General features: G+C 35.3%; 1 protein-coding gene across 4 annotated transcripts in view; it reads left to right on the forward strand.

The window, feature by feature from the left end:
• The window catches only part of N4BP2 (NEDD4 binding protein 2), an 85,318-nt gene that overhangs the window by 46,393 nt on the left and 17,413 nt on the right, over window positions 1-21,512 (forward strand). For all 4 annotated transcript variants that reach the window (XM_054582075.1, XM_054582079.1, XM_054582077.1 and 1 more), the window contains 7 exons: window positions 3,129-3,284; window positions 4,627-7,004; window positions 7,841-7,926; window positions 8,424-8,469; window positions 9,739-9,935; window positions 12,726-12,844; window positions 19,542-19,680. In XM_054582075.1, the coding sequence (XP_054438050.1) occupies window positions 3,129-3,284; window positions 4,627-7,004; window positions 7,841-7,926; window positions 8,424-8,469; window positions 9,739-9,935; window positions 12,726-12,844; window positions 19,542-19,680 (3,121 nt within the window). The remainder of the gene's footprint in view (window positions 1-3,128; window positions 3,285-4,626; window positions 7,005-7,840; window positions 7,927-8,423; window positions 8,470-9,738; window positions 9,936-12,725; window positions 12,845-19,541; window positions 19,681-21,512) is intronic.

Genomic DNA, 21,512 nt, shown 5'->3' on the forward strand with positions numbered 1-21,512 from the left:
TTTGTCTGACAGATTAATGTTTAAGAGAGCGGTGAGGTAATCTGTGAGAGGTGTGTTGAAATCTTCCTTTATTGTGTTGAATATATCAGTTTCCCCTTATAATTCTGCCTGTTTTCATTTTATATATTCTGAGGATGTATTTTGAAGTACATAGAAGCTAGAGTGATTTTTATATCACTTTAATTAATTGAACATTTTATCCTTGTCTAGAGATTTTTCTCTTAATATTTTTGTTATCAAGGTTAATTTAACTAATACTAATAGAACTCCTATTATGTTTTATTTTGAGATTTTTTGATTGAATGAAGATTTCCTTATTCATTTTTTTCCTTCTGTGCTAATTTGGAAATTATATATATTATTTTTATTTTCCTAGTGGTTACATAAAAATTTTTAGCATACAAACTTTAAAGTTAGACTTAAACCATTTTTTTAACCTTCTCCTCAATACAGAGGACTTTTAAGCAATTTTAACTCTGACACTTAACCGCCCTTCCATCTTACATGCTGTTGTTCAGAATGGACAGATACTGTTTATTTTCACTCATGTAGTTATTGCTTTGTATTTAATTTTTCTTTCATTATAGATTTTTCATCTGGAAATTTCCTTCCACCTGATATTGATGTTTTAGGATTCTCTTTACAGAGGAGGCCTGCTTTATGAACTCCTTTAATTTTTTCTGGTCTGAGAAGCTCCTTATCTGCCCTTTGATTCTAAAAGATAGCTTTGCTGGGTAGAGCATTTTTGGCTGTAGGTCCCTGCATTTCATGACTTTGAATATTTCTTGCCTGTCTTTTCTAGCCTGCAGTTTCTTTTGAGAAATTGACTGACAGTGTTCTGGGACCTCCCCTGTAGGTAACTAGCTGCTTTTCTCTTGCTGCTTTTAAGATTTTCTCTTTAACTTTTGGCATTTTAATTATGATGTGTCTTGGAGTGGGTCTCTTTGCATCCATCTTGTTTGGGACTCTGTGCTTCCTGGACTTGCATGTCTATTTCCTTCACCAAATTAGGGAAGTTCTCTTTCATCATTTTTTTGCATAGATTTCCAATTACTTGCTCTTTCTGTCCTCTGTCAGGCACCTGTATGATATGCATGTTGGACCTCTTAAAGCTGTCCCAGAGGCTGCTTATTCTATCCTTGTTTTCTTGGATTCTTTTTTCTTGTTGTTCTGATTGGTTCTTTTTTGCTTCTTTATGTTCCAAGTCATTGATTTGATTCTCGGCTTTATCCACTCTACTTTTGTTTCCCTGTAAATTGTCCTTTATTTCATTTGTATCCTTTGTTTCTGACTGCATCTTTTTTAAGCTGACGAAGTCTTCACTAAGTTCCTGGAGCATCTTAATAACCAGTGTTTTAAACTCTGCATCTGATAGATTGCGTATCTCCATTTTGTTTAGTTCTTGTTCTGGAGTTTTGATCCGTTCTTTCATTTGGATTATGTTTTTTTGTCTCCTCATTTTGGCAGCCTCCCTGTGTTTATTTCTATGTATTAGGTAAAGCTGCTATGACTCTCTGTCTTGGTAGCGTGGCCTAATATAGTAGGCGTCCTGTAGACTCCAGTGGCACAGTCTCCCCTATCATCCAAGCTGGATATGCAAGATGTGCCCTTTGTGTGTGTGCTGAGTACCCCCTCCTCTTGTAGTTGAGCCTTGGTTGCTGTTGGCAGATCAGTGGGAGGGTTTTACCCAGGCTGTGACCACTGACCACCAACTTTCACCCTCCATGGAGCATCAGCTGTGCAGGGGCAGGGTGCTGGTTCTCCGATGTGGTCTGTAGCTGTCCATTGTATAGGTCCTAGGGTAGTCGGGGTGGTGCAGGCTCAGGTCAGCCTCCACCTGTGTTTTGCCCAGGGCACCTTGCCTGAACTATAAAGCACTCTGAGATGGCAGCTACTTGTGTTGGGCTTGGAGATTCCCAGGCAAAGCCAAGCTGTGAATCCAGCCTGGCTGTTGCTAGCACCATGTTTGGGGTCACTTAGCAGGAGGTAGGGGTGCTGGGGGCTCACTGAGGCCAGCTGTTGCGTGTTTGAAAGGATTTAGGAAGTTGTGGAGAACGAGCCACGACCAGCCATTCATATGGAAAAGCCACTGTTAACAGCTGTACACTGGGTGGGATGGAGTCTTTGGGGATCTCCAAGGTGGGGGCATACTGTGTTAGCCAGGTTCATGGAGTTTCAGATATGGCAACTGCCTGCTGGCTCTGTGGCTTTTTGCGGGGAGGGCTCAGAAAAAGAACAAAGGCCTCTGCCCATCTTCCTGTCTCAGAGAAAGCTGTCCTTCAGCTCTCGCCTTGATGCCAGACACTTCATTTCCTCCATGCATGCCACTTGTTCCTTTCAAGCTGCTACCCTGGTGCTAGAGCTCAGAGTGAGGTAGTCTGAGTAGGTCCATGGGTGGGTTTCTTAAGAGGAACTGCTCAGGATGCCAGTAGTTTCTTCAAGTGACACAATCCCTGCTGGTTTTTGCAGCTAGAAGTTATGGGTACTTATCTTCCTGGCAATGGAACCAAGGGATGGGGGGCGTGTGTGGAGCTGGGACTCCTTGCTCCCAAGATACCCCTTCCAAATGTTTATCCACCACATGTGGATGTGGGACCAGCCCGTTTCACATCTCTGCCTCTCCTATCAGACTGGATGGATGTGGTTTCATTCTGCAGTTGTCATACATTCATTCAACTCGATTTCTAACAGTTCTGAGTGATGGTGGTTCTATAATTTAGTTGTAATTTTGATATGGTGGTGCGAGGAGGCGAGCCATGTTTCCCTATGTCATCGTCTTGACCAGAAGTCCATGGTCATATTCTTAGAAGTTTTCTTTTTTTATTCTTATGAGTTTATTTTTTTATCTTTTTATTTTTTGCAGAGCTTGGGAATAACTTTTAAAGTTATTAGGATCTGCTTGTTTTTTTCCAAGTTGGTAAAGAATGTTCGGAAAAGATTAAAAAAGCAATTATTTAAGACATCCTGAAAAAAATGAAAATAACTTCAAATAGCATATGTTATTATAATAATAAACCAGCTTTTTAATGTATTATAAATATTTTATTGTTTTTCATGGCATTATATGTTCTGATATGTTTAAAAGCTTAATTACTAATATCCCTTTTACCCTTCTCTGAAACTTTCAGGCGTAATATTCATGGGGTAAGCAAAGAAAAAATAACAAGAATGTTGGAACATTATCAGCGTTTTGTTTCAGTGCCAATAATCATGAGTTCTTCTGTGCCAGAAAAAATTGAACGTAATGAGTTATGTGCATTTTCTTTTGAGGACCGAAGTTTTAGGTAGGTTGCTAAGTCTCTATGTACAGATTTTCAATTAAAAACATAATTTTTAAAAAATAAAAATTTGAAACTTGTGAAATCACTGCCAGATAACTTTATGGCTTATGTATAGTCTCACCTGAAGCAGGATGTATGTATGTGATGAGCAGGAAAAGAGAAGTTTATTTGCGTGATAGTGACATGAGAGTTCACTTAATTTCACATCACTTAATTTCCTTAGATAAAAGTGAAAATACTCTTTAATGCTAGTATCATAAATGAGTAAAGAACCTTAAGTATATAGAGAGGTCTGAGTTGCCTATATTTTATGATGGGAAGGGATGGGTAGGTTCTAGTAAAAAGGATTTGGGAGTTGGGAAGAGAAAATTCATAAATGCCTTTTTCACTGAGGAGCATTGTTGCAAAGTGGTGAAGAACATGGGTTCTTAAGCATTATTTCCTGGCTTCAAATCCTACAATTTTATAATATGTAACTATAAAATCACTCTATACTTTAGCTCTTTATTTCTAAAATGGCAGTAACAACACTTTTCTCAAAGGATCCCATAAGGATTATGAATTAACACTTGTAAAGGACTTAGAATAGCATCTGGCATGTGGAAAACTCAATGCTAGGTGTGATTTTAGTAGGAAGGCTTCATGGGAGGGGTGGGACTTTGAGAGCTCCTGGAATGAAGAAGGAGAGGAAGGAAGAGGAGTTGGCAAATTGAACAAGGAAAAAGCACTACAGTTGAAAGTAATATTTAGGCAAAAGTACTCTGAGTCTGAAATTAACATTAAGGATGGTTTTAAAAAATTTAACAAGTAACAGCTCAAATGAGATCTCTCTTCCCTATTTCCCATTTCTCTTAACTGTGCAGATCATGTTGGTTGACTCTTTGTGATTTGGTAAATGAAGCTTAAGCATTTTCCTGTGTAGCAAATGGCAGATAGGTAATACAGAGGCAGACCTAGTTTCACATTATGTTAAGCTTAAATAGGTTAAAGAAGCCAGGGAGGTGGTGTTCTCTTCTGGGAATAAATTTAGAAACTTAACTTTAATATTTATGCATAGTAAACATCTTAACTGAAAATCTTATAGTTATTACTCAATTCAAAAGTTTTAGTGCTTCCTATATGCCAGGCATTTTGCTAGGTGGTGTGGTTACAACTAAGGGATGTGTTCATGGTGTTTTACGGAAAGACCAGGATTAGCTTTTATAATTTTAATTAGTGTATTTCTAGAATTTTTAGAATAAATAAATGTTAAGTGTTCTATCTTTCAGTTGAATGCTTTAGTTTAAATCATAAGATTAATGCTAACATTAAGAAACTGCCTTATAATACTTAAAACATCTTACAGCCCAAGAGACAATGAAGACAGTACCTCTGAAAAAGAAGAAAATATTTTATCCTCATCTTTGAAGCACATAGAGTTAATTGAAGAGAAGAAACTTGACCTGACCAAAGAAACTATGTTACCTGAGCATGTTACATGTCTTTCTAATGCAGATTTAAACAAAGGAAGAAAAGAAATAAGTGGTATGAATCCTGACAGTCAGAGTACTTACATTCAGGAAGTTCCAGACATGTATTTTTCTGATTCTGAAAGCAAAGTACGAGTAACAGACAAAAGTGAAAAAGAACGAGTAGAAATGGCTTCTGAAAAAGAGTATAGTAAAACTGATGCAGATAGTTTTGTAGAAAGAGTGTCACCAAGTATTAGCTATGGTGAAAATAAAAAAGAAGACTGTGATGTTTCAAATGCTATATCACTTCAGAATGAAAACTCTTCATCTGGTGAAATGTTGGAAGAAAGAGCAACAGTAAAGAAAAAAGCCTTTGGAAAACAAAAAAGCAAGTCACCTTTGGAAAAGTTACCAAGACATGAACTATCAAATTTTGTTGGTGATTGGCCAGTTGATAAAACCATTGGTCAGAGGACAAAAAGGAATCGAAAAACTGAAAAAGCGTCGTCTGTACAAAGTGACAAAAAGTATAATCATCCTTCATCATGCAAAGTATCAGATAATAGTCTATCTGAGAATCTAGGTCATATCCAGCAACCAGGCTCTCTACATGAAAGTGTAGAGGATGGCAAGTCACAGTGTGATGACACTTCAGAATCTTTCAGTGGCTGTAACTATGACAATTACAAAAGCACTAGAAACAACTCATTCAGTAGTGTGGGTGACTGGCCTTCATCCGATTCTTTAGCTCAGAGAGAGCACAGATCAAGAGTGCGAAAGGCTGTTGTAAATGAACCCAACCTAGAATTTGGAACTAACGGCATTATGAGTGAAATACCTTTATACTCAGCACATGAGGCCTGTTGGGGCACAAGCCCTGAAGAACTAAAAACATTGGGTAGCTCTATTCTAGGGAGTTCTGAAATGCTATCCAGTGAAATAACCTGTGAGAATAAGATTTGTCCAAGTAAAAAGATTCATAGGCAACACACATTATCTCTTACTTTCACCAATAGTGCTCCAACTATTCCTGGAGTAGTAGGACCACAAACTTTAGCTGAACTTCCAGAAGGAAGGCTTAAAGAAGTCTCCGGAATAGAAGTAGGCGTGTGTACTCAGACTGAACCACAGGATTTTGCTCTCTTATGGAAAATAGAAAAGAATAAAATTAGTGTTTCAGATTCTGTGAGAGTATTATCAGGAAGAATAGATGGATTTAAACCAAAAGCTTTCAATATTAACACAAACTTAGATATTCAAGAAACAATTCCATATAGAGTAATGCATGATAAAAGCACATTTGTTGAAGAAAGTGAGCTTACCCATGCTGATGAATCTGAAAATCTTAATATTCTTTGTAAACTGTTTGGATCCTTTTCACTAGAAGCCCTAAAAGACTTATACGAGAGGTGTAACAAAGACATCATTTGGGCCACAAGCCTTTTGTTGGATTCTGAAACAAAGTTATGTGAGGATACTGAATTTGAGAATAACCAAAAATCATATGATGAAGCACAAGTTGGGCCATTTTCTCTGGGATTAAATTTGAAGGAAATTATTAGCCAAAGAGGAAGCTCAGAGAGTTCTAATTCTTCTGGGCCAGAATTTAGCCATGGGATTGGTATCACTAACACTAATGTACAGTCTAACTGTGATTTGGAAAAGGGGAACCCAGTGCAGGCAGAAATAAGAGCTGTAACTACTGAAAAACCTGGATTAATAACTGTGTTTCCTAATGCCACTACAGAACTAAAGAATACTAATGAAGTACTTCCTAATAGTCAGGCAGAACTTTCAGGTTTATATAACATTAACCAGTCTTTTTCAGGTACTGTAAATGCTATCCCTGCTCAAGATGTGAGTGAAATGGAGAAGAATCTAGAAGTCACAGAAATTGGAGACAGTATGCATTCTTCTTTGAATTTGTCTGATATTTTAAACTCTGTATCAAGCACTTCAGATCTTGAATTAAATGAAGAAATTTATTTTACTGACTCTTGTGAAATAAAGAAACATGAAAATCTTCCAAAGGACTATGTGAACTTTCCAAACACAGAAGAATTTGTGAATGAAGATGATCAGGAAATGGAAAAAATTCTAATGGCAGGGAGTACTTTGCTAGCTGGAGTTAGTGAAGAAGATAAAACTGAGATGATGAATCCCACGCCAGCGATGGCCAAATCTCTTACCATAGACTGCCTGGAATTGGCATTACCCCCTGAACTGGCCTTTCAGCTCAATGAATTATTTGGCCCTGTTGGTATTGATTCAGGTAAGGAAAAAGTAAATTAACTATATGTGTGTCTTTATATGAATAGAATGTAGATAGATCTATTTCAGTTTAAAAATTATTTCATATGTTAACTGAAATGTAAAAGTAATTTGTGTTTACCTTATGTTTTAAAAGATTTTATTCATTCATTCATTCATTCATTCATTCATTCATTCATTCATTCATTTATTTTAGAGAGAGGGGACAGGAGGAAGAAAGTGAGGGAGAGAAACATCACTGTGTGGTTGCCCAGGCATGTGCCCTAGACTGGGAATCGAACTGGCAACACTGCTCTTTGCAGGCTGGCGCTCAATCCACGGAGCCACACTAGCCAGGGCTGTTTACCTCATTTTTGACACAGTGTTTTGTAAAGGGTTTTAAAAAAATGTAGTTTGAAGAAATAGAGAGTATTTATATGGAGTTTGTGTTCATACCTTGCATATATTAAACATTTTCTGTGGTATTTACTGCATACTTATTTACACAGATGAACCTTTTTGAACCCTTTGGTGCTACTCCAGATCCATTTAAGGCAAGATTAATTTCTTAGAACACATTTAGTGAAAAGTCTTGACTAATGGAAATGAGTAAATTAAATTTATTTAGAATAATGGACACAAATACCTTAATATATGAAGCATTGTATGCTTGCAGCAGCCAAGAGATGTGAGAACAATGACATAATACATATTCAAAAATATTCCAAGAGAACTAGAATCATAGATTAGTAATTAATAATACAAATTAGTATTATGATATATAAAGTGGTTGAGTATGTTTCCTGCAAATGTTTGGGTAATGATTATATTTTCTTTTCTTTTTCCCTCCCTTATAAGGATCTCTAACAGTTGAGGATTGTGTGGTTCATATAGATCTGAATCTGGCTAAAGTGATTCATGAGAAATGGAAAGAATCTGTAATGGTTGGTAGGCTTCTTTTTATAAAGAGCTCCTCTTGTATCCCTTTTTGTGTCACCTTTGCTCTTCAATAAATGTGTTATATGAAATAAATGTGTTATATGAAAACTCTATTGAATTTTGACTTTGAGAGAGAGTGAACTTTTATGACTTAACAGATTACTGATTTTTACCTTTTTTCAGTATTTTAGGTTATTTCTAGACTGGTTAAATTAGGTAATTAATGATGAAGCTCAATATGTTGATTTTTTTTAAAGAGAAAATGTCATAGTTTTTACTCCCTAAATTACAGACTTACAGTACTGATTGATTAAATTTCAAAAACAAATACAGCGTAACAACCCTAAGTGGAAAAAAAATATAGCTGTAGTCATACTTTATCTAATTTTATTGTTTTACTTAGATTTTAGCAAGAATGGTTGATAATTTTACAAGAAGAGATGATTTCTAGAGAAAAATAATTCCCTCCTTTGCCAATTCCCTGTTCTGTATTTGTGTTTAGGAGCGACAAAGACAAGAAGAGGTATCCTGTGGCAAGTTTATACGAGGTAAAGCACTTAGTTTTTCCTTTTGATGATCTTGTCTTGACCACGTGTGTGTATGAATTTTAACTCATTTTAAGCATACTTCCATAAAATGTTACTCAAGAATTTTGATTTGCAAATAAAAGTTCTTTAAAAATTGTTTTATTTTTATAATGAAGATAAAGGACCCTATAATACTGTTTAGCTTTCATGAGTGCTGTGGAACATGTAGGATGTGCTCTAATGCATACAGTCCAGGTGTTCCTGTTAAGATTTTGCTCTGAATGAAAGAAAACTGTTCTGCCTTGAGAGCAGTGAAAGTGTTCACGTGTTTGAGAGCATCATTGAAATATTACTTGGTTATTCAAAATTTTTCTTGATGTTACTCTTGAGCACAAAAGTCAGCCTGCTTTTTTGGTACATCTGTCAAACTGAAAATATTTGATTCCAGAAGACTTCTCTTTTTTAGCATTGTCCTCAGTGATTAATGCAGGGTGGCAGACCTGTTAATAAGGGTCTTTCTTTTGTGTGTGAATTCCTCCATATACTTTTTTTGACTCCACACTGGGACAGCAGGTTGAAGATGTGCAGGATGTGCTTTAGTTCAGACCTGTGCTTATGTTGTAGCTCGAAGAGCTGAAGCTGTTTGAGAGCTAGAGGTGCCCAAAGGATATCAAGAGTTGTGTCAATAACACTATCCACTGTTTTTTCACTTTCCAGGAAAGCAAAGGAATGTATCAGAATGTGTTGTTATCCCTTTGAAATGATGACATGTTTACACGTTGCTGTGAACTTCTTAAGACTGTTCAGTCCTTTCCTTATGTTGCATACTGTTTGCTCAATTTTCACTGGGTGCTTCCAGTGCGTTGGTTACAGATTTGCCAAAATATGGATCTTGTCAGTCCTTGGAGTGGCTGGACAGAGCTGACCAGAGCTGCTCTAGGTGGTAACTTTGAGCTGGCTGCAACTTCCTGTGTTCACCATAGTATGTGTCACTATTTTCTGTGTGTTGATGTGGTATGAGAAGGAGTGGGAAGCATTGAGTTGATTTACAGTGATACCCAGATTATGACTCATTTGAAATATTCCTACCTTTACACTTCATTTCTTGCTTGCAGTTGCAGGAAGATGAATTTGAAACTTAAGAGTTGTATTACATTTATAAGCTAAAAGTGAACAACCACGTTTCCTCAGTCTCTCTGAGGTAGATGTAACAGTGCATAATGCTTAAATTGTATATTTTGTTGTTGTTGTTGTTGTTGTTGAGGGTCTGACACTGTCCTGCTTTTGTAGATCCTTCCATGGTCGGGCATATTGGTCTTGATAATACTGAACAAAAATCATCTCAGAGAACAGGCAAAAAGTTACTGAAGACTTTAGCAGCATCTCAAATGCTACCCTTACTGGATCATTGGAATACTCAAACTAAAAAAGTGTCACTCAGAGAAATAATGTCAGAAGAAATTGCCTTGCAGGAAAAACACGATTTGGTATGAGTTAGTATAAATATTAAGTCTTTTGTCTCTGACTCTCTAGATTGATTATATATGTTTACTTTGTGAGTTTCAATTTGAGTTTTTATTTCGTAGTCTAGAATCTGTTTTTAACTTGATTGAAGTTAATGTTAAAATTGAAAAATGTTTTAAACATAGTAGTTTAAAGCTGGAGGTTTTTGCTTCTGGGAAATTAGTTGATATTCTATAACAGTAAACCAATCTGTGTTAAATCTGTTTTAGATTTAATTTTTCAGGTGATTGAGCTGCATAGTTCTTAGCATTTTAACATTTATGTAATTTTTAAGTTGTGGAAACATGAAAGAAGCTTTCATTTAAAGATAATTTCATTCACAAATTAGTAATAGGAAATGTTTCTCTTTCTATTAGTGTCCCTATTTGAAACAAAATTTTTTAGAGAAAGTTTTAAAAACTTAACAATTTGAATGAAAAAATATATATACCCTTATGTAACTTTTCAGTTAAACAAGTTGAAACAGAAACTTCACTTCGAACTTTGTGGGGTTTTTTTTTTTTGTTCCTTATTCAGTGTATCTAATTATATAAAGCTATATGTGAATTTGGTTTCCTTTACATTTGTTCTTCTTAGCTTTTTTTGAAGTTGTGCAAATTAGTATTAGAGGATTTAAGAATAACAAGAGAAAAGACCTTAAAGGTTATTTAGTCCAGTTCACAAGGGGAAAAAAAACCCCTCTAAGATGGTGGTATTAACACTTTTACTTTCTTTCTTACTTATTTGAATGCCCAAAGAAACACCTTTATATTTGGTTGAAATACATAGAATTGGTATGTAGGAAAAATGTAGGGATTACTCTACCTTTATATTTATTTTCTCTAGTTATCCTGGTAATTAAATTGGAAATATGCATTCTCATCTTTGCACATTTATATAATCCAAGGAACAATCTCTTCAGTAGGATTTTATAATTTAACGTTGTTCAAATATCATTTTCAATTTTTTTGTGTAATAAATTAGACAAAATGGATTTTCTTAAAAAACAATAGGGGACGCCTAGAACTTATGCCCAAATGGTGTTACACTTTTTGTTGAAATGCCATTTTCTACTACTGAAACTTATATTTACGGTTCTAACCTGCCTTTTTAATCTATCAGTGTAATAGTGAACAAATGAATACTTTTGACTTGCCAACTTAATGCACTTTTTTCCATATCAGTAACTGTTGCTTGTCTTTGTGTGGACTGGGTAATAGAAGTTCTGTTCTTGTGGTCCCAAGGACGCCCTCTGAGGTAGAGCCCTAGTAAGAGAATTTTGTGATGCTTCCTCCTCACTTTTTGTCCCCAAAGGAGAAATAGACTTTGTATTTTTTTTTAAAGCAAAGAATATAAAATAAACTTTAGGCATAGTTTATGAATAGAGTAATTAATTGTGTCATGAGTTTTCAGTTTTTTGAATTTGAAGTTTCAAAACTCTATGACCTGGTCGATTGCTAATAAATGTGGTCATTGACTATTTTAGTAAATTCATATTATAATGCATATTTTAAATAAAACATGAACTATTTTTAATTCTTGAGGTGGCTCTTTCTGTCGTGGTGGTGACACATGCTGTGATCAGCTTTACCCGTCCATTCTTTCACTTGTCAGATGGTCACCTGCTGTGGCTCCTCTTTTATTGTTAGTCGGTGTTATGTAAATGGCCTAAATGTGGTTAGGCTTCAAAACTGGGAACTATTCTAGGATTGTCCTAGACTTATGTAATTTTTATATTTAGGAATTTTCAGAGTCACCTTTGAAATTTTATAGGAAGTGATTTTTCAGACATTAGGAACTTTGTAGCAAACAAAAATATTTAGTTACATCACAATGTCAATAAATTGTCTTAGAGTTGGAAATCACTCTAACAATGTTAACCATAATCCTAGGTTAGGATTAAAATAGCACATTTTATGAAAGTTCTTTTAGTTTGGCAATTTGAAGAAGCCCAAATATGAATTGTGAAAAAATTAACAATTAGTAGCAGTTCTCATACAATTATTTTGAAGTAAATGTGCTTGTGAAACTTAAAAATTGTGAATTTTAATTTCTGTCAACCTGAATTTGCAACTTATTTGTACATTATAGTTTCTGCCCATTGAGGAAAATATGTTTTTGAGGATGTTGTTCATCACACAGCATCCCTTTTATGAGGAGCCATGGGAGAAATTTCTCTCAGGTCTCAGTACCAGAAAAAGCTGTACTTCTCCTGAGCAACTGGTTTGTTTTTATTTTATGGACACTGAGAATCTGTTTCCCCCTTTGCTTTGGCCACTAAGAGGCCTGGAACTGAATTTGTGGCCCACCTTTAGCAATTGTACAGGATTTTGTGGCATGCATTTATATACTAATTTTGCTTGCTAGCTAGCTTTATTCTTTATTTTTACCTTTATTTTCTCTATTCTGACTCCTTCATTTATTTATATCCTGTTTTATGTAATATGATCGAATGTGTTGTTGGGTATGTATATGTGAGACTCTGTATGTATGTATTTATATATACATGCACACGTGTGTATGTGTGATTGTGTGTATATATATTTTTGAGCAGCTTCAAATACTTTGTAAAAATAGGATATAAATAAATAGTACAAGAATACTTATATTACTAATTTTAGCCTTTAATCAGTGAAAAAGGTCTGTAATTGCTTTCAAATTGTTAGTCTTTTTGCAACAAAATAACCATGCTTTTGGATCAGCATAATTAGTATTATAAATTCCATTTTAAGGATGTTTTTTTTTTTGTCTTTTTGTTTGTTTGTTTGTTTTAGAAAAGGGAACCACTTATGTTTGAAAAAGATTGTGCCACTAAACTCAAGGAGAAGCAGCTCTTTAAGATATTTCCAGCCATTAATCAAAATTTTCTAGTGGACATTTTCAAGGACCACAAGTGAGTGCTAGAAGGACTGTCCGTAGTTTGTACTGTGATGTCATTGAAAGCATGCGTTATACATTTTAATGTGTTTTTTCCTGAAAACAAATAATATAGGTATATTATAAATCATTTAATGCAATGTACTCGTACATAATGTAGAAAGTGAGCATATTCTGGCTGGTGGTTTTTATATGACGCTTCAATATTTTTTCTCATAGAGCAGTTTTACAAACTAATGTATGTACATACATGTGTAACTCTTTGCTTTTGTGTCTACATGCAAGTATCTATTTCACCAAAAAAGAAGTTGTGTTTTATGTACTGTTTTGTAGTAGTTTTGCTGTATTTATTTTTCCTGTTTATACTTAGTGATCTGCTCTTTTGTTTTTAAAGTCTGTAGAATATTCCATGGTGTTCAAGTCATTTCTTAAGTTACTCTAATTTATTTAAACAGGCTCCTATTTATGAACTTTCTGACTATAAGAAAAATTGGAAGCCATGCATGTTGCACCGAACATCCTTGAGCAACATACATTTTTGCATATGTGGGTGAATGCTACTTAGTAGGCTAGTTCCTAAAAGTGAGATTGCTGGTTCGGAGTGTTTTGGATTTAAAATTTTTATAGCTAATGCCGAATTTCCTTCGATAAAGGCTTTCTGTGTTAGTTATATGTATTGATTGTGTAACCTGTCTTGGTGGAAAATAAGAATCTTTAAAAATTTTGCCAATCTGATGGGCAAAACATTTCATTCTTGTTTAAATTTTTGTTTTCCTAATTGTTAGTAAGGTTGAGTTATTTCATTCATTACTTTTTCTGTTAATTGCTTGCTTGTTTTTTGCCTGTTTTTCTTTTGGTTTGTATTTCTAGATTTGTGAGAACTCTTTATGTGTAGTAATCTCTGTTAATGCAGATTATAGTTACTTTTCCCGCTCTGATACTCACCTGTTAACACGATGTAGTCACTTTGGTCATATGTGGTCATATATGTGTTTTAATTCTAATGTTTTATCAGAAAATCTTTTTCTTTATTGTTTCTGAGTTTTATGTCTTTAGGAAGTCTGTTCTACACCAATATTAAATAAATATTTTCTTCAGAACTTTTAATTGTTAAATATTCGTAATTTATCTAGCATTTTAATATGTATGGTATGAGGTAGAGATTTAATTGTTTTTCCAAATGATTAACTGGATGAGTACATCATCTTTACCCACTAATATTTACTGCATTCCCAATTTTACATTTTCTTTCTTTTTTGCCAGCGTTTGCTACTTACTTTTAAAATATTTTATTTATTTATTAATTAATATACTTTATTGACTATAATTGTCCCAGTTTTCCTGCCCACCTCTGCCCAGTATCCCCTTTCCCTCCAGCAGTCCCCTCCCTTAGTTCATGTCCGTGGATCATGCATGTAAGTTCTTTGGCTACTCCATTTCCTGTACTGTTCTTAACATTTCCTCTGTCTATTTTGTACCTACCAATTTGTATTTCTTAATCGCTGCACTTTTTATCCCATTCTCCTCCTTCCACTTCTCAGCTGATAACCCTCCAAATGATCTCCATATCTGTGATTCTGTTCCTGTACTGCTTGTTTGCTTGATTTGTTTTTCAGATTAAATTGTTGATATAACAATAACAAATTATTGTTATTTATTTGATATAACAAATAAAACATTTATTTAATTTTAATTTTAATTTTAAAACATTTAACATTTTAATGTTAATAGTTTTGATCTTCTTTTTCTTATATAGTTCCCTTAAACATTTCATATAATAATGACTTGGTGATGATGAACTCCTTTAGTTTTGCATTGTCTGGGAAGCACTTTATCTGTCCTTCTGTTCTAAATGGTAGCTTTGCTGAATAGAGTAATCTAGGTTGTAGGTCTTTGCTCTACATGACTTTGAATACTTCTTGCCAGTCCCTTCTAGCCTGCAAAGCGTCTTTTTAGAAATCAGCTGACAGTCTTATGGGAACTCCTTTGTAGGTAACTATCTGCCTTTCTCTTGCTGCTTTTAAGATTCTCTCTTTATCTTTAACCTTTGTCATTTTAATTAGAATGTGTCTTTGGGTCCAGCTTGTTCGGGACTCTCTGTGCTTCCTGTACTTGTATGTTTCCTTCACTAAATTAGAGAAGTTTTCTTCCATTACTTTTTCAAGTAAGTTTTCAATTTCTTGTTCTTTCTCTTTTCCTTCTGGCACCCTTGTGATTTGGATGTTGGTGCATTTGGCAATGTCCCAGAGGCTCCTTATTCTGTCCTCTTTTTGAATTTTTTTTTTTCTGTTTTGATTGAATGCTTTTTTCTTCCTTATGTTCCAAATCAATTTGATTCCCGGCTTCATCCCTTCTACTGTTGGCCCCCTGTATATTGTTTTTTATTTCTCTTAGTGTCTTCTTCATTTCTGATTGGGTCATTATGCTGTTGAAGTACCCACTGAGTTCCTTGAGCACCCTTATAAACAGTGTTTTGAACTCTGCATCTGACAGGTTGCTTATCTCCATTTCAGTTACTCCTTTTCCTGGAGTTTTTTTGTGTTCTTTTATTTGGGCCATATTTCTTTGTCTCCTCAATTTGGCAGCCTCCCCGTGTTTTAGGTAGAGCAGCTTTGATTCCCTGTCTTAGTAGTGTGGCCTATTGTAGAAAAGGCACTCGTAAATTTTATGTGGCAGAACCTTAGGTGATTGCCAGATGGGGCAACCTGGTTTCATTGCTTTGTGGCTCTGTGTCAGGGAGGGCTCGTAGAGGGGACAGTGTGGCTGCCTGGTCTCTGGAGGTTGCCGGGGAAGAAGCTGTCCTCCCTGTTGGCAGTCACTTCATTTTCTCCCCTCCTTCCTATATGCCACTTGTGCCCTTCAAGCTGTTGCCCTGGGGCTAAATCCCAGAGGGCGTGGGTCTATATAAGTCCTAAGTCAGTTGTGGGCCTTTTAAGAGGAGTCTCTTTAGAATTCTGCAGTTTCTTCCACTGCCCCAACACCCACTTGTTTTTACAGCCAGAAGTTATGGGGACTTATTTCCCTAGCGGTGGAACCCTGGGCTGGGTGATCTGGTCTGAAGCTGGGATCACATGCTCCTGAGGTATCCCTCCCGATCTATATCCACCACATGTGAATGTGGGACTGTTGGTTCTGACATTGCTCTGCGCCACTCTGTGTCTCTGTCCCTCTCAGCACCTCTCTGCATCTCTGCCTCTCCTATCTGCCTGGATGAATGTGGCTTCTTTAAATTCTTGGTTATGGGGCATCCATACAGCTAGATTTTCTGACGAATCTGGGTGATACTTGTTTTGTGGACTAGTTGTAATTTTTGCTGTAGTTGCGTGTGGAGGTGAAGCGTGTTTATCTATGCCTCCATCTTGACTGGAAGTATACTTTAAAATATTTTAATTCTAGTGAGTATGGCCTGATGCCCCATTGTGTTTTTAAAAATTATTTAAAAATTTTTAAATTAGAGTTGACATATTAGTTTCAGGTATATAATATAGTGGTTAGATGTTTATATAATGTGTGAAGAGATTAGTCCAATACATCTAGTACCCATTTGGCACCATGCCAAATTACAATATTATTGACTCTATTTCCTATGCTAAACATTTTCTTTTAAAGATTCTTCAATTCCATTGAATTATTTGTTTGGGCCTAGATTTCCACCATATTGTTTTAATTGTTGTAGTGTTATAGTGTTATAGTGTGTTTTGATGTTTGGTACATTAGGAATGCTTCGGGTTGGAATAATACATACTTTGATTCTTATGTATTTCTTAAATTCTTATTGTAGCTAGAGTTTTAAATAGGTGCTTTTTAAGAGTCTTTTGAGAATCTAATATAAATTTTTTCTTTAGTTTATTAGTATATTTCATGCCAATCACAATAATAGATTTTTGGAATCAAATGTACTTTACCTTCAGATTTTTATTTAATTCAGTAAAGGAATTGATTTTAGGATTTTTGTAATTAAATGTGATTACCCTTCCTGTGCTATTTGACAAGACTGCTGTTTTTCTCTGTGCTCTGGAAAGTTTGAATAAATTAGTACCTTGAATGTTCTGGGGCTGAGCCTTTTCAGGGAGAAGGTCTTTAGAGCCTTTCACTGTCTTTTTAAGTTTCTTGCCTATATTCAGATGTTTCTTTTTTCAGTCTTTTCTGGTAATTTGTTTTATGGAAAATCATCAGTTTTGCTTTGGTTTTCAAGGTTATTATTGTTAAGTGGCATATAATACTTTTATAATTAAAAACATTATTTTGCAATTGATCATATTGCATTTTTTCCCCTAACATTCTTTTCTTCATTTTTTTCTCTTTTTGCTGTTTATTAGATTGGCCCTTTTATAGAACAAGTTCTTGGTTTATTGATCAAAGATATTTGTTTTATTTTCTATAATCATTGTTATTGTATTTTTGATTTTTTCTTTTTATTTTTGATGGCTAAAATTCTCTTAAAATTGTTAATAATTTTTTAAACTGGTTAGTTTGTTTCCTTTTAGTCTTAAATAACAAATGCATTTAAAAGTATGACTTTTTCTTTGTATAGTATTTTGATATATAGTATTTTCATTTTCATTATTTTCTCAGGAATCTCTAACAGTTCAGTTTGATTTTCTCATTTACCCAAGAATTTTTAATGTTCTAAATAGTTCGATGGCTTTGGTGGTAGTGTGTAGGTAGAGGGCTGTTATTTGTTTTGTTTTGCTCTTTTGGGGTACAAGGGTGTGGCCTGGAGAGTTCTACTTTTTGGAATTTGAGATTTTCTTTGTGATTTAATACTATTAGTTTTTATAAATATTACATGAAAGTGCTTTTGAAAAAGAATAATCTCTTACTCTCTGCTTAGTATTCAGAGTTCTAAATATGTCACTGAAATCAGGTTTTTAATGGTATTATTCCAATCCATAATTTCCCTGTTGTTTTTTTTTTAAAAAACAAGCAAAAGTTTATTTAGAAAGTCAGAGAGAGCACTCCACATTTATTTTTTGCTACCTAACCTGATATTTTCTTAGTTATGTGTTAAAATCTCTCAAGGGGCTGGGAGTTAGGGGTGTGGTGCTGGCATGTGGCAACTCTTTCCTATGGGGACCTGGGGCAAGATGGCCTGATGTGAAACAACTCAGAGTTGCGTTTCCCTAGGCAAGGAGCGGGGTCTGAGCGAGCTCATCTTGGGAATACCCATTGTGATTGGTCAGTCAGATCCCTCAGGGTGGGTTGCCTCCACTTGCCTGCCAACAGCTGGATAATTTTCTTAGCAGTAGCTTCAGCCTCATCTGGTTAGAAGGGAGGTTGGTTCAGTCACTGCAGTGTATGCCAGAGGAGTAACCTTCTAGGGCTCTGCCCTTCCACCAACACCAGTGGCCCCACGAGCCACGGGATTTGAGGAGCTAGTTAGGATGTGGATAGTTGTCCATAGCTTCCATCCCCTAGAAACTCCAGTACGAGTTATGTTGAGCATATCTGAGACAGCAAGACGAGAGAGGCCCAAAGTGGAAATTGGTAGTCCCCAGTGGTGCTCCCTCAAGGGTTGCCTGTAATAAACTGAAACTAGGAAAATATCACATTGTTTTGGAGAACTCGTTATAACATTTCAAAAATAGTTCTTTTTTTTAAAGAAGTATATTTTACTGATTATGCTGTTACAGTTGAACCAGTTTTTTTCCCTTTGCCCCACTCTGCCCACTACCCCTGCTTCCTTCCAGTAATCCCCTCTGCTTAGTTCGTGTCCATGGGTTGTGTGTGTAAGTTTTCTAAAATATTTCTTAGTGGTCATTTCTTGATTACCTGCCCATTGGAAGAAATCAGGGACATAAATAGTGTGAAAAATGAGCAGTATAAAATTATTTATAATTTCTTGGAATGATGTCAAGATATTGAAATGTGAGTGTTTCAGATGTTTGTCAACTTCTAGAATTTAATACTATAGATAATATAGTATCACCATAAAAACACACCCAAATAATGTATGGGTGAGACGTGAGATAGTGTTTCACTTTTTCCTTTCTATATCCTGGCTTAGATTTATTTGACTAAAATCCCATGGTGTAAATAAAAAGTGAGATTTAACACTATAAAAATATCAATTTAAAGATATATTGTCTTTGATAATTGAAGGAAACTGAAACCATGTGTGAATCCAAAAAGGGATTTAAGAAGTATTAGATGATAAGATGAAAGATTTGTTAGGAATAATCTACCTGGAATAAAAGATCAGAAAATGAATAAACTATCAGTATGTACCTATTGGTATTCATTTTTTTATAATATAATTTTAAATCCTTGCATGAGGATACAGTTATTGATATTAGAAAAAGGGGAGGTGGGGAGAGAGAGATACAGAGAGAGATCAATGAGAGAGAGAAACATCAATCTCTTGCCTTTAGTTTGTGCTCTGATTGGGGACTGAACTTGCAGCATAGGCATGCGCCCTGACTGGGAATCGAACCTGTGTCCTTTCAGTGTACAAGGGGATGTTCCAATCAATCCAGCCACCTGGCCAGGGCAGTATTCATTTTTAAAACCAGTTTTGAGAGCCTATTCCTTGATAGTTTCTCTCTGGTCATTCTTGAGTCTTTGAGATGCATGATGAGCTTTTAATTTTAATGTTTAAAACTTGAGTCAGTTTTTTATCTTCTGAAATGTTTGAACAATTGCTTATGTTAATGTTTCCACACAACTTTTAGTTTCATTTATTGACATTGTATTTGTACTTAATCTCTCTACAGCTATTCATTAGAACACACAGTGCAATTTTTAAACTGTGTTCTTGAAGGAGACCCTGTAAAAACAGTTGTAGCGCAAGAATTTGTTCACCAAAATGAGAATGTCACTTCTTATACTGCACAGAAGTCTAAAGAGAAAAAGGTATAGAATTACTGATTTTTTTCCTATAATATTAATTAAATATGAAAGTATAATTGATTTATTGAGATAATTTAATAATTGTTTCTTACCATTTTGACTAGATTGGAAATTTAACCATCAACAGCATATTTGGTTTAGAATGTCTGTTTACTCAAAATAGTGAATTTATAGCTGATTGTTTTTTCCTTCAATGTCATTGTCATTCTGTACAAGCACTTGAATTTCTGTAACTTTCTCTGTGTAGACTTTACACAATAGTATGAGGCTTAATTGAATAGCAGTGGGGTTGTAATAGGATGGGTCTTTGGCTATAAATATGTGGACAGAAATATTTAACTCTTTGAGAAACTGCCAAACTTTCTTCCAAAGTGGCTGCATGATTTTATATTCCCATCAGCAGTGTATGAAGGTTACAATTTGTCCATGTCCTGACATTTACCAGTCTTCTTGATTATAGCCATCCTAGAGGATGTGATGTTGTTGTAAGAGTACCTGGGATTTGTTTTAATCAGGAATGGTAAGACACTAAGACATGGAAATGCCATGAAGGAAGAAGTTTATTATATGCACAGATCCCTGGTAGCAGGAGACCTGGCCTGCCACCCAGGCTACATGGGGAAGCACCACGGTTGGTCAGGAGCCAGCTGGAGTAGGGAAGAAATGTGGGCAAGAGACTTTTGTGGTTTTTGTGTGAAGAAATGGGTGAGGCAGGGTGAGTAGGTTTAGGATTGGCTAATTTGAATAATTTCAGTAGGCTTTGGAGCATGGGAACAAACAGTTTTGTCTTTAGTTTTCTGGTACCTAGCAGAGGTGACTAGAGTATGTTGATGGTGGTGGCCCAGAGGGTGAGAACCTCAAAAGTATTATGGGCTCTAGATTGGTTGTTTTGCATATGTAAGATGCACTAGCAGGTGCCCTGTTTGCTGTCTGTAGGAATTCATTACCACCAGGGCGAGGGTGGCATGCTGTTTCTCCAGGGGTTGTTAGCAAGGCTCAGATGTCAAAGAATCAGAATTCAGGAAATAAAAGAAATGGTTAATACATAAGTGATATCTTGTTCTGATTTTGATTTCCTTGATGACTGGGGATGTTGAACATCTTTTCATGTGCTAATTGGCCATTCGTTTTATCTTTGAAGAAATGTCTATTTGTATCCTTTGTCCATTAAAAAATCTTTTTTGAGTTGTAGGAGCTATTTATATTAGATTCTAGTCTCTTATCAGATATGCAATTTACAAAATTTTCTCCCATTTGGAGGGTTGTCTTTACTTTTTTAAATGCTGTCCTTTGAAGCACAAAAATTGTAAATTTTGATGATGTGCAATTATGTTTTTTATTTTGTTGCTTGTACTTTTGTTGTCATATTGAAGAAACCATTGTCCAAGACAAGGTCATGATTTACACCTTATTTTTTCCTAAAAGTCTTATTGCTTACAAAATAGATCTTTGGTCTGTTTTGAGTTAAATTTGTACATGGTGAGAGATGGGGGGAACCAAGTTCATTCTTCTACGCGTGCATATCCAGTTGTCGTACCACCACTTCTTGCAAAGACTATTTTTTTCCCAGTGAACTTTGCTTATCACCCTTGTTGACAATGCAGTGACTGTAAGTTTATTGCTAGACTCTTAATTCTATTTCAGTGATCTGTATGTTTATCATTATGTCATTACTACTGTCTTGATTACTACAGCTTTGTGTAAGTTTTGAAATTGGGAAGTGTTAAGTTTCCACCTTTGTTCTTTTTTCAAGACTGTTTTGGCTGTTATGGTCCATTTGCATTTTCATGTGAACTTTAGCATCAGCTTGTCAATTTCCTCAAAGAAGCCAGCTG

The sequence above is a fragment of the Pteronotus mesoamericanus genome, unplaced genomic scaffold (assembly GCF_021234165.1).
Source record: "Pteronotus mesoamericanus isolate MK-2021 breed Mesoamerican mustached bat unplaced genomic scaffold, CSHL_Meso_final contig_68, whole genome shotgun sequence".
Lineage (NCBI taxonomy): Eukaryota > Metazoa > Chordata > Mammalia > Chiroptera > Mormoopidae > Pteronotus > Pteronotus mesoamericanus.